The 13,018-nt window shown below is 52.2% G+C and overlaps 1 protein-coding gene across 24 annotated transcripts; it reads left to right on the top strand.

Annotated features, from left to right (window-relative positions):
• The first annotated feature begins 299 nt into the window (after positions 1–299).
• Positions 300–12,203, top strand: ATXN2L (ataxin 2 like). Of its 24 annotated transcripts, none has more exons than XM_063100930.1 (24): positions 300–821; positions 2,306–2,342; positions 2,559–2,615; positions 2,701–2,772; positions 3,152–3,302; positions 3,782–3,906; positions 4,670–4,761; positions 5,220–5,420; positions 5,982–6,157; positions 6,322–6,432; positions 6,961–7,173; positions 7,258–7,329; positions 7,582–7,652; positions 7,814–8,109; positions 8,190–8,259; positions 8,980–9,126; positions 9,250–9,322; positions 9,416–9,603; positions 9,981–10,110; positions 10,205–10,326; positions 10,495–10,707; positions 10,884–11,127; positions 11,277–11,436; positions 11,706–11,770. In XM_063100930.1, exons 1-23 carry the CDS (start codon positions 514–516, stop codon positions 11,429–11,431), a joined length of 3,324 nt encoding a protein of 1,107 aa, XP_062957000.1. In that variant the 5' UTR covers positions 300–513; the 3' UTR covers positions 11,432–11,436; positions 11,706–11,770. The 24 variants fall into 24 exon arrangements, with proteins under 24 accessions (XP_062957000.1, XP_062956998.1, XP_062957010.1 ...); XM_063100928.1 differs by having other exon boundaries at positions 11,683–11,767; XM_063100940.1 differs by having other exon boundaries at positions 11,400–11,436; positions 11,683–11,767.
• The last annotated feature ends 815 nt before the right edge of the window (positions 12,204–13,018 follow it).

The raw sequence follows: 13,018 nt of genomic DNA on the forward strand, positions 1-13,018 counted from the left end.
CATTGTGAAGCGACAGCGGCCGCCAGCCTCTGAGGCGGTCTGAGAGCTAGGGAATCTAAGTCCCTGGCGCGCGTGAGCGCCCGTGCTGCTTCTTACCCACCCCAAGGGCCAGGGTGCGAGATTCACCTATTTTATTCTCCCTCATCTCCCGCCCGGGTGCGCGCGGGTACCTCGCACCGCCGCTCCCTCCTCCCGCCCCTCCCCCTTGGGGCGCTCCCGCCCGCGCGCTCCTCGCCCTCCCTTTTCCCCGGCGACGCGCACGCGCGCCAGGCCGGCTCGCGCCCTCTCGCTTTCCTCCGGCCCGCGAGATCCCCCTCCCCTTCCGCCTCGCGGCGCTTCCTCGCGCCGCGGTCTTCTCTACCACCCCCGACACCGCGGGGTTACCCCCGCCCGCCAACGGCGGGTCCCCAGCTTCCCGATCCCCCTCGCTTCCCGCGCTCCCCGGCGGGGGCCCAGCCCCGGCCCCCTTGTCTCCCACCCTTCCCTCTAATTCCCCTTCCGGACGCTGCCATCATGTTGAAGCCTCAGCCGCCACAGCAGACCGCCCAGCCCCAGCAGCCGTCCCCCACGCAACAGGCCGTGGCCCGCCGGCCTCCTGGGGGCACCAGCCCTCCCAACGGCGGCCTCCCGGGGCCGCTGGCCAGCACCTCGGCTCCCCCAGGGCCTCCCGCGGTCGCTTCCCCCTGCATGGGGCCTGCGGCCGCTGCCGGGAGCGGGCTCCGCCGGGGAGCCGAAGGCATCTTGGCGCCTCAGCCTCCGCCGCCGCCACCGCAACAGCAGCATCAGGAGAGGCCGGGAGCAGCCCCCATCAGCAGCACCAGGTAAGGAGGGGTGGGCTTCCGGGCGGGGGAGCCGAGGCTGCGGGCAGGAGGCGGCAGCTCGGTTCCGGCGGGGCGGGCACCGGGGGGCGGGGAGCCCCGGCGAAGAGGGGGGGTGGGCCCCTCAGGTCCCAACAGGTCGGAGGGAGAGGGTCCCCGGGCGGCCACGGGGGCACTTAGTGGCCGTGCTAAGCTCTCGGGGCCTAATCAGGACTCGGGCCTGGGCCCTAAAGGGAGGCGGGGCGCGTCCCGCCAGCGCCGTCGGTACGGGGAGTGGGGGGGGTGAAGAGGTGATCGGGGTCCCAGGCTCCATTACCACGAAGGGTCTCGCGGTCCCCGGCTTCAGCCAATGGGGAGTCAGCTGCAGTAAGGGTCCCCGGCCGTAGCCAATAGAGGGGGGCGCGCGGCCCACAGTTTGGCCAATGGGGAGGGAGGGACTTGAGAGCTGATTGCTACCTCCCCCTTCTCGGCCCGGCCAGTAGGAGGGCAGCGAGGTGGGCGGGGGAACGGAAGGAGGGAGGACTGCGGGCCGGGATCTTCCAGCGCGCGCGCGCGCCCGTCTGTACGTGCGCGCGGATGTGCTGTCTCATGACCCGGGCATTCGCGTGCCCCGGTAACACGCAGGGCAGGGGCTGGAAGTGTACGTGGAGGGGTCGGTCTGGTGTTCGTGGATGAGTAGTGGACGCCCCACTCAGTTTCCTCTGTGTGTGTTAATGGAATTGAGTGCGGCGGCTCACGCAGGCGCAGTGGGTTCCGATCGCCGGAGGGGGCATTTTGAAGAGGCCCGTGGGCTTTAGTGCGCAGGCGCGGACCGGGCGAGGTCTCCCGGTGGATGGTTTTTGCGGCTGCGCTGTCCCTAGCGCTGCCAACGGCCCTCTCTCATCGCTCTCCTCAACCGCCGTTACATCAGCCACCGAGAAGCAGGGTTACCTGGCGATTGGTGACACCCGCAGAGTGGGTAACAGGCCGAATGAGTAATGAAGTCGAGGGAGTGGGGTGTGGAGGGATAGCCATACTCCCACGATTTGGGGCATAAGGCTGCTGAAAATGATTGTCTTTTCTGTTTGGGAGGTAATGTGCCAGAGCTAGGTAGTTCCGAATCTGCACTCCCTGAGCTTTCACCGTCACATGGGGTGGGTGACTGGTTATCTAATATTGTAGCGTTGGTCTGTTGGCAGCATGCAGCCCTGGCCCCTTGGAGAAAGTGAGAAGGTTGTGTTGCATTGGCCCTTAGAGCAGTTGACATTGTTGATTGAGGTCTTTTTTACTGGCATTTGGAGGAAACGTTTACTGGCTTTTTTAATGCCTGCTCCTTTCTTCTCTGTAAGGTGAAGAGCTTGAAGATCTTGTTGATTAATTGACTTGTAACCTCAATCAGCATACTGGTTATGTAGTATATGGTTTTAGGGCTTACTATTAATTTCATAATGATATAAGAGAGATTGGGCAGATTTAAATAACTAGTTCTTTGTTTTCTTCTCTTATAGGGGACAGAGCACAGGAAAGGGACCCCCACAGTCACCCGTGAGTGCCCTCCCCCCCAACCCCCCAAGATACAAGGACCTAAAGATGCATATATGGGAATATGGGGCAGATTAAGTGCAGAGGTAGTCAAATGGGCTCAGAGGGGCTGGGGGCCTGGCACATATAGGGTGAATATGAGTACAGTGTGAGCATTTAGAAAGAAAGTGAGATGTTGACTGCCTATGCCTTTATTTATCTCTCTTGTGTTACTGACAGGTGTTTGAAGGTGTTTATAACAATTCCAGGATGCTGCATTTCCTGACAGCTGTTGTGGTAAGAGGGTACTTAACTCTTACATATTTTGACGAATGTAATGCATCAGTTTTCTGGAAATTCTTATTTTTTGGTACTCTTCCAGGGCTCTACTTGTGATGTAAAGGTGAAAAATGGCACCACCTATGAGGGTATTTTCAAGACTCTGAGCTCAAAGGTCAGTGTAGTCAAATTAGCTTATTTTTGGAGTTGCATGGGAGGAGGAGGAGAATGAAATAGGCTCATTGGAGGCATGAACTGGGTGGTGTTGGACAGCACTTTTAATCATTTCTGTAGGCCTGTGCTAAGTAGTGCTGCAAGCAATGAAAGACAAATTTGAGAGCTGGATACTTTATTCTTAAAATGCTTTAAACTTAATATTTTTAAATTTTAAGTTTGAGATTTGCTAAGTTTTATGGCTGATGTTGAGAGGACAATGCACATGAGAATGTAGTGTTGGGAGAAGTGTAGGAGGGGTAAGGGAAAAATAGTCATATTTTCGCCTTCACATTTCTTAATGCTGACCCTTGAGTGTTGGGGAATGGGGCTTTTTATAGTTTGAACTAGCAGTAGATGCTGTGCACCGGAAAGCACCTGAGCCAGCAGGTGGCCCTCGTCGGGAGGACATTGTGGACACCATGGTGTTTAAGCCAAGTGATGTCATGCTTGTCCACTTCCGAAATGTTGACTTCAATTATGCTACTAAAGGTATGGTGCTAGGCTGTTGTGTTATATCCGCTCTGTGTGAGTGGAGGGCAGAGAGCAGTGTGTGTGCAGGTGGGACATGTTGGCTTGATTTTATTTTATTTTATTTTTTTCTTTTCCCTTTTCTGCTGCACTTTTTTTCTGAGGGAGATGGCTGGATTTTTCTTCTTGAAAATATGCCTTGATAGCTAATATATGATGGGATGAATTCCAGCCTTTGCTGTGGTTCTTCATATTTTCCCTGCTTAGTTTTCAACTTCTTGTTCCTTTTGAACTACAGTGTTAAGTAAGATTGGGCTTTTTATACTCTTCTCCTTCTCCTCCCTTCCCAGTGCTGACACACAAGCATACATACTCTACATCTGGGTTTCTTCAACTTCTCTTTGCTCCTCAACTGCTTATGAGGGGGTGAGGGTGAGGGATGCTGGAAAGAAATCTGTGAAGTATCACCTGACACCTGATCTTCAACTCTGCCCCCACAGACAAGTTCACTGATTCAGCCATTGCCATGAACTCAAAGGTGAATGGGGAGCACAAAGAGAAGGTGCTTCAGCGCTGGGAGGGAGGTGACAGCAACAGCGATGACTACGACCTTGAGTCTGACATGGTATAGTCTTCTGTAGAGCTGGGCAGCCAGAATGTGGGTTGTTTTCATTGTGGTCCACTCTTGGGAGGGAGAATACTTGCTGTCACCTATTGCTGGCAGTAAGATAGCAAAACAAAAATGCCTGTTCTCTCCCCATCTGTAATTGACGACTATTAACATTTTGCTTCAAGTCATTTGGTTTTTCAATATAACAAAGTATAGACAAGATTGACTACTATGTAGGTTCATTTCCTTCAAAAGCAGCTACTTTGGTGCATTTAAAATCTCATGAATGAATGCTTTATTGTTTTGGTATGTTGAATTTGCTTTTCTTGCCGTTTGAACTTTTCATGTTGATATGTAGGTCTAGTTCATTGCTTTCAGCTGTGTTTACTGTTCTATTTATATACATACACATGTATATATACACACCAAAATGTGTTTGTTCTTTCCTTAGCAATCTATGTTTTGTTGCTATTATTTTGCTTTTAAAAATAGTGCCTTGTTGAACTTTTAGAACATGAATCCCAGGTACATGTGCCAGAATTTCTCTGGTGTATGTACCTGGAAACTGATTTATTAGGTTTTAGGACTTTTCAGTTTTACTAGTTATTGCCAGTTTGTGCTGCAGTTGGTAGTACTAGTTGATGCTCTTACCAGCCATGTTCCTGTTTTCCCACTCTTGGTTTGGTCACATTTTTATTTTAACTCAATGGAAGGGAAATAACATGTCATTGTTGCTTTCCTTGCTGGGTTTCAAAACATTCTCCTTCTCCCTCCATAGTCCAATGGATGGGACCCCAATGAAATGTTCAAGTTCAATGAAGAGAACTACGGTGTGAAGACCACCTATGATAGCAGTCTCTCTTCTTACACGTGAGTCTCTTGGTACTTTCAGGTGGTGTGGTTTGGGGTATGGGGTCACTAACAGGAAGCAGATCTCTAGGTGGAGCATAGTTTTTGCTTATGCCTTTCTAGGTGTCTAGGTTGCCCTCCCTCTACTCCTGGTCTGCCTTGTGAACTGTTCTCTCAAGGGTTTTTTCTTACCTTTTCCTGATTTCAGTCTACTCATGGTACAATTAACTATTTTCTAGTCCATCTAACTGTACCTTTTCTTTAGAACTTAGGCACTTTTAAGTATCCCTCAGATTCAGAAATATGCCCTAGTGCTCTGCCTGGGACCCAGTAGATGCTCATTAAATAATACGCTGAGTTGTTGAAGGGATTAAACACCGATATGCTTGAGTTGGTGATAGGACTAATAGAGTGTTTTCCCTTTTTCTTCTTTTGTCCGCTGGCACTGGGATGGCGATGGTCTGTGGGTGTTCTCTCAGGGTGCCCTTAGAAAAAGACAACTCAGAAGAGTTTCGTCAGCGAGAGCTCCGTGCAGCCCAGTTGGCTCGAGAGATTGAATCGAGCCCCCAGTACCGCCTGCGGATTGCCATGGAGAATGACGATGGACGCACCGAAGAGGAGAAGCACAGTGCAGTGCAGCGGCAGGCTTCTGGGCGGGAGAGCCCCAGCTTGGCATCCAGGTAGTGGCTGAGGGCAGGAAGGACTATTTGGGCCGCACGTAGGATCCAGGGCCTGGGCTAAGAGCTTTGTGCACTGTTGTTTAAGCCTCACAGCCATGTGAGATGTAGGTCAATACATAGTTATTCCCAGTTCTTAGGTTCAGGAGATTGAAACCAAAAGAGGTTAAGTGATTTGCCCAAGGTGACAAGACTAAAGCTTGTGGATTTAGAAAAACTTTTTTCAGAATTTTGGTGTACTTCTTTTCTGCGTCTTCATCCATGTATATGTGTATATATGTGCTATTTTTCTCCGCTTTACAAAAACGAAATCTAACAGTACATGGTCTGTGTCTTGTAAAAGCTGCACCTTGAACTATGGTCAGGAGTGGATGGATTGTGGAGTACTGGCCATTGGGTTAGGGTTGATAAGGTCATAAGTCTTGTAGCCACAGAACATTTAACTGGGACAGAGCTTCAGGTGGGATAGTGAAAGGAGCTGGAGTCAGGCATGGTAGGGGTGGGCTTTAGAAGGAAAGGCTTCATCTTTGTGGGTACCTGACCTTACTTGAACTCTTTCCCCAGGGAAGGAAAGTATATCCCTTTGCCTCAACGAGTTCGGGAAGGTCCCCGGGGAGGAGTTCGATGCAGTAGCTCTCGGGGTGGCCGGCCAGGCCTTAGCTCTTTGCCACCTCGTGGCCCTCACCATCTTGACAATAGCAGCCCTGGCCCAGGTTCTGAGGCACGTGGTATCAATGGAGGTGAGTTATGAAGCAGACTTTTGTGAGGGGTGGGGAAGGGAGTGCTGAGAAAGTGGGAAGAGTAATTGAAAGGATTAAGATGGGTTGGAAGGATGATGCATTTGGTGGTAATGTAATAGTGGGTGCTCTGCCTCTTCTTTTTCTTCATCTTTTAAAAAAATTAGGCCCTTCCCGCATGTCCCCTAAAGCACAGCGGCCTGTAAGAGGTGCCAAGACTCTGTCTTCACCCAGCAGTAGGCCTTCTGGAGAAACTTCTGTTCCACCTCCTCCTGCAGGTAAAACTTAAGTAGTGTTGGTTGAAGAAATGGACAGAAATTGGGGAGGTATATAAATATGTCTGTTTTTGGAAAGTTGGGATGGGAATCAGTTTCAAGATAGATGTTTGGAGTATTTGGATTTATCCTTTTTGGGAAAGGATTTTTTAGTTTTACTAGTACAGAAATTCCAAGGGTTGTTTCTGGTTGGCAGACATCTTTTGTTTAGATTTGAATCAGATGCCAGCATTTTAAACAGAAGTCATAGAAAACTTCCAATTTCTTTTGATATATATAAAGTTCTGCCGACACTGACCATGCCTTTTTCTGCATGACTCTAGTTGGCTGGAATGGAATCACAACTGCCCCTTGAAGCATTCCATTCTTTTGTGGTGCTCATGAGGCCATTTACCTGCTAATGTTAGTGGCCTTGCCTTCTAGACATTTAAATTTGTGACCCTGGGTATAATAAAGTGTGGAAACTTTTTTGGTGCTTTTAGTAAGTCCCCTGTACACACTGCTCATTGACCAGCAGTAACCATCGAACAGCTCTCCCTTTTCTTTCAGTGGGTCGGATGTACCCCCCGCGCTCTCCCAAGTCTGCTGCTCCAGCCCCAATCTCAGCTTCCTGTCCTGAGCCTCCCATTGGCTCAGCAGTGCCAGCATCTTCAGCCTCCATCCCTGTGACATCATCAGTCACGGATCCTGGAGTAGGCTCCATTTCTCCAGCTTCTCCAAAGATCTCACTGGCCTCCACAGATGGTAAGTCAGATGGTTGAGGGCTGTGGACGATGTGAAGTGTGGTTCTGGACAGAAGGACCTTCAGGCATCTCTCTCCTTGCTCAGTAAAAGAACTGCCAACCAAGGAACCTGGGAGAACTCTGGAGCCCCAGGAGCTGGCACGGATAGCTGGGAAAGGTGAGGGGTGTTTTTGTTTGGGGTTTTTTTTTTTGCTGACATCTAATTCCCCTTTGGAAGAGCAGTTCAGTTAGAAAGTTTGTTGGAATCCGGAAGCAGACAATGCCTATCAGCCTTTTCATCCTAATTTGTCTATTAGGATTCTTAAGTGCTCTTTTTTCCTTGGTTTCTTATCCTCTGGACTACTGGCACTGTATAGCCACCTTTGAGAAAAAAATGTATATTTTCTCTTTCTTTGCTGCTTTCTCACAGTTCCTGGCCTTCAGAATGAGCAGAAACGATTTCAACTGGAAGAACTGAGAAAGTTTGGGGCCCAGTTTAAGGTGAGAGAAGTGTGGAAACGCGCTAGGATGTTAGCAGGATGGACGGGTGTGTGGAGGGTTTATGGACCAGGAGGGGTAGAAAAGACGACATCAAGCGTGGATGAAAGAAGGAAGCAGGGTCTGGACCTGGCATTGCTGTATGTGTGTTTCTCTTCTTCCAGCTCCAGCCCAGTAGCTCCCCTGACGCTAGCCTGGATACTTTTCCTCCTCGGATCTTAAAGGAGGAGGCCAAAGGGAAGGAGAAGGATGTTGATGGCCTATTAACTTCAGAGCCCATGGGGTCCCCAGTCTCCTCCAAGACAGAGTCTGCATCGGATAAGGAGGACAAGCCGACTCTGGCACCAGCAGGAGGCACTGAGGGGCCAGAGCAGCCCACGCCGCCCTGCCCAAGCCAAACCAGCAGCCCCCCAGCAGGCCTCATCAAGGGGGATGACAAGGACGAGGGCCCTGTTGCCGAGTAAGTGGGGTAGGGAGCTGGGTGGATGTCAGGAGTGATGAGGGGCAGATCGTGAGGATTTTCTTTATTTTTTCTCATAGACAAGTAAAGAAATCAACATTGAACCCCAATGCCAAGGAGTTCAATCCCACAAAGCCTCTGCTGTCTGTGGTGAGATGGGGCAGGAGAATGTGGACTTGGGTTTTCGTGAGACAGACTTGGGAAGAGAGCACTGGAGGGAGCACGTCTTCCAGAGCCACTTGGCTGCTAGTCAGTGGGAGGGGATGTTGTAAGGTGTAGGGATAGCAGCAGTTGGGCTGGCTCAGGGAAAACAGAGACAAGTCTCTAGGGTTGGGTGACAGGGCAGCCTGATGAGTCTGGCAAGTTTTTAGAAACTTGGGTATTGGGCCGGCCTGTGGCTCACTCGGGAGAGTGCGGTGCTGATAACACCAAGGCCCCGGGTTCGGATCCCATACAGGGATGGCCGGTTCGCTCACTGGCTGAGCGTGGTGCTGACGACACCAAGTCAAGGGTTAAGATCCCCTTACCAGTCGTATTTAAAAAGAAAAGAAAAGAAACTTGGGTATTTGGCTCAGGGAGTGTTCGAGTGGGTTAGTTATGAGCATCGGCTTCATCCAGGCCAACTGGCTTGGCTTGAACAACCTCTGTGCTTACAAGGTTTGTGATCTTGGACATGCCACTTAATCTCTCTGCCTCAGTTTCCTCACCTATAATTTGAGAATGCCCCTCTTAAAGGGTTTGATATGACGCTTAACCAAGATAAAATGCAGAATGTATTTAGCACAGAGTACTCCAAGAATGCTGGCTATTGTTATTGGCACAGCTGGGAGTGGAAGAGGACACTAAAACGTCCTCCGTTGTCTCCTACAGAACAAATCTACCAGTACCCCAACTTCTCCAGGGCCCCGGACTCATTCAACTCCCTCCATCCCGGTGCTGACAGCAGGCCAGAGTGGGCTGTATAGCCCCCAGTACATCTCCTACATACCTCAGATCCACATGGGACCAGCTGTGCAGGTAAGAGACTGGGTGGGCCAGGGCAAGAGGGTTGGGGTCTGGGTGGGCTGGCTGGGGGACCTGTTGTGGGCATTTGATTTGTAAGCAGGTTAAGCAGCTATATATCTGTGTTCTTGTTCCTAGGCACCTCAAATGTATCCGTATCCTGTATCCAGTTCAGTGCCTGGGCAGCAGGGCAAGTACCGGGGAGCAAAAGGTGAGCAGGGTCGGGAGGGGCAGTCAATGGGACTGCCCAGTACCTCCTGGCAGATGGAGCTTGAGCTTTGCACTATTTTCCCCCCACCCCCAGGCTCTCTGCCTCCCCAGCGCTCGGACCAACACCAGCCAGCCTCAGCCCCTCCAATGATGCAGGCCGCGGCCGCTGCTGGCCCACCTCTGGTGGCTGCCACACCTTATTCTTCCTACATCCCCTACAATCCCCAGCAATTCCCAGGCCAGCCTGCCATGATGCAACCCATGGCCCACTACCCCTCACAGGTGACTGTGGTGTGGAGGGAACTCAGGGTTCAGAGCTCCTGCTCGGGATCCCATCTTCTCCACTTCCAAGACTCAGGAGCTGGGCAAGGGAGGCAGGCCGTGTTCTGGGTGGTGGTGGCCAGCTGTAGGATTACTGGTGTCAGACTTGGGCTGATGTTCTGGCTCTGTCAGGGCCTGTAACAAAGCGTGGATCACCTGTGCCTCAGTTTGTTCCTCTGACATATAGGTAAAGTAGCTCCTGCATGGCAGGATTGTTGAGAACCTTAAATAAATAAGGTGGTAGAGGTGAGACCCAGGCAGTGCTGTGCATACAGTGACTGGGCGGGAGGATGCACCTCCCCAGTCTGCTGTGCTTACCACTTCTCTCTGTCCCACAGCCTGTGTTTGCCCCCATGCTTCAAAGCAACCCACGCATGCTGACGTCGGGGAGCCACCCCCAGGCCATCGTGTCATCCTCCACCCCTCAGTACCCTTCTGCAGAGCAGCCCACTCCCCAAGCCCTGTATGGTGAGTTCTCTTGTGCCTTCACCCAGCTTTGCTCTGGGCTCTTCGGCTCCCTCGGTGTGCTCAGCACTGGTTCTCTCCCCCTCTCCTGCTGTAGCCACTGTTCACCAGTCCTATCCGCACCATGCCACGCAGCTCCACGCCCACCAGCCGCAGCCGGCCACCACACCTACTGGGAGCCAGCCACAGTCCCAGCATGCGGCCCCCAGTCCCGTCCAGGTGCCTGCCATGGGGAATCTGGATGTTTGGGGCAAGAATGGGTGGCTGGAAGAGAGGGTAGAGCTAGGGGTCATTCTTCAGTGAGGAGGATTGGGGGGGGGTGCAGTGGGTGGTCGGTCTAGGTGCCAGAGGAGTGGGTAGCACTTATGCTTCCCCTCCCACTCACAGCATCAGGCGGGGCAAGCCCCACACCTGGGCAGTGGACAGCCACAGCAGAACCTGTACCACCCAGGGGCCCTGACCGGCACACCGCCCTCTCTGCCACCGGGACCTTCTGCCCAGTCCCCTCAGAGCAGCTTCCCCCAACCAGCCGCTGTGTATGCCATCCATGCCCACCAGCAGCTGCCCCACGGCTTCACCAACATGGCCCATGTTACCCAGGTAAGAGCCCAAGGGACTACTTCCTCTGGGTCTGTTTGCCAGAGGACATGAGCCATGGGACTATCCCATTCCTGAGTCGCCAGTACCACCTTTGCAAGAGCGCTTCCTGATGCCAGGCTTCTCAGAGCCCATCTCAGACTTCTGGGGCGCTCGCAACTACTTTTTGTTCTCTACAGGCCCATGTCCAAACTGGAATCACAGCAGCCCCGCCCCCTCACCCTGGGGCTCCCCACCCGCCCCAGGTGATGCTGCTGCACCCACCCCAGAGCCATGGGGGGCCCCCCCAAGGCGCAGTGCCCCAGAGTGGGGTGCCTGCACTCTCAGCTTCCACACCCTCACCCTACCCCTACATCGGACACCCCCAAGGTGAGCAGCCTGGCCAGGCGCCTGGATTTCCAGGAGGAGCCGATGACAGGATTCGTGAGTTCTCGTTAGCTGGGGGAATTTGGCATGGAAGAGCTGAGGGGCTGCAGGTGGGGCAGGATGCACGGGTTCTGGGTGGGGAGTGAGGGGTCTTGGAGGCAGGGCTGTCCCACAGGGCGCCCGCCGACCTGCACCTGTCTGTGAAGTATGTAGGGTGGGCAGAAGCCACAGTCGCCGTCGCCAGGGGCTTGCTCCTGGCTCTGTCCTTTGCTTCCCTCCGTCCTCGCTCAGTTGTGATCCAGCAGCCCCCCTCCCCACTGCCTCCCCAGCTCTCAGTGACCCCGACTGTCTCCTGACTTAGCCGAGGTAAGGTCAGCGCAGCAGACAGGGTCAGACTGGGGTGTGGGGGGCTGAGCTGGGCACACGAGTAAGGGCTCTGGCTTATTGGGTAACAGCGATTGACCTGTGCTTCTGACAGCCCCATGAGACACCTTGAGGAGGCCGCTCCTACCCAAACACACCCCCACCCCACCCCCACTGGATGGCATTGGATGAAGGGACAGCTGCTTGGGTTCTAATGCTCCTGCTCTCTTCTCTTTCCCCTCCAACCAGTTCAATCTCATCCCTCCCAGCAGCTCCCCTTCCACCCCCCGGGGAACTGAAGATTGTCCTGGCCGCGACCTGAGACCTCCATGAGTGGAGGGAAGAGTGATCTATGTCTCTTCCCCCAGCAGCTCGGACCAGTCCCAGCCCCCCCAATTCTCCCTTTCCCCTGGGGGAGCTGGGGAATTCCTGCCAAGCACCTTGAATGGGAGGGGCCTCAAAGTGGGCAGGGCCAGGGTCCAGCAGGGATGGGGGGTTCCTGCTCTGCCCCTGCCCATTTCCCACCCAATTTTGCCCTCCCATCCTCTCATTTGTTCCCCCGCTGGAGACTGAAGATCTTTTATTTTCTATTATTTATAACCTCAGACTTGGGCCCCCTGTTCTTTCTTTCCCATTAACTTGAATGATCTGCGTGAGAGACGGACAGACAGATACCCCACAAGGATGGTTGGACAAGGACTTTTACTTTTTATTACATAAAAATATTAAAAAAATAAAAATAAAAAAAATAAAATTTTAAACTAACTTAACCTGCCTATAGTTTCTTCTTTAGAGAGACTAAAGTTATAGCTGTCAGTCTTATGGGTATTAATAATACAGTTATCTCATTATCTCTTCCTTTCTCACCACAGGAAAATTGTAGCCAATTTCTCCAAAACCTTTAGGGTAAGGGGGAACCAAATCAGGATCTAATGCTTTTCATTTGAAAGGGAATTAAGACTTAATTGTGTAGTTGATGTCTGTGAGGTTCTGGATAACTGGATGGCTAAAAGTTTGTGAGATCGGAGCCCTGTTCCCATGATGGGGCAGTGTAGCCGTGCAGGCCCTGAGCAACTGCTGACTTCCCAGTGACTGTTTTCTTACTTGAAATTGGTCTCATCTCGAGGTATGATTTGAAGTTTGCATTTCTCTTTTTGTTTTGGTGGCTAGCTGGTTGAAGTTTTCATTTCTAATACAAGTACAAGTACCTCATGAATTTTGTCCACTTGTATGTTGAAAACTGCTTCATTGTTTCTGGCCATTGGAAATAAAGGGCTAATTAATTAGTACACGGCTGAGAGGTCTTGGGTGTGGGTGAAGAGCTGTAAAGATGAAGCTGCTGTTGGAAGGAGGGGGAGACGGGGGAGAAGATTGTTGTTCCGTTTGGGTGGTGGTGGTGGGTTTGTTTGGTGGCTGGCCAGTATGGGGATCTGAACCCTTGGCCTTGGTGTTGTAACACTGTGCTCTAACCAACTGAGCAGCCGGTCAGCCCATGCAGGACAAGAAGATTGAAGCAGGGGGTGTAGAAGTGAGAGAGCTCTCAGAGTATATGGCGATGGGGTGCGTGGGTTGGGAGCAGCGATGA

Source organism: Cynocephalus volans, chromosome 6, assembly GCF_027409185.1.
Source record: "Cynocephalus volans isolate mCynVol1 chromosome 6, mCynVol1.pri, whole genome shotgun sequence".
Classification (NCBI taxonomy): Eukaryota; Metazoa; Chordata; class Mammalia; order Dermoptera; family Cynocephalidae; genus Cynocephalus; species Cynocephalus volans.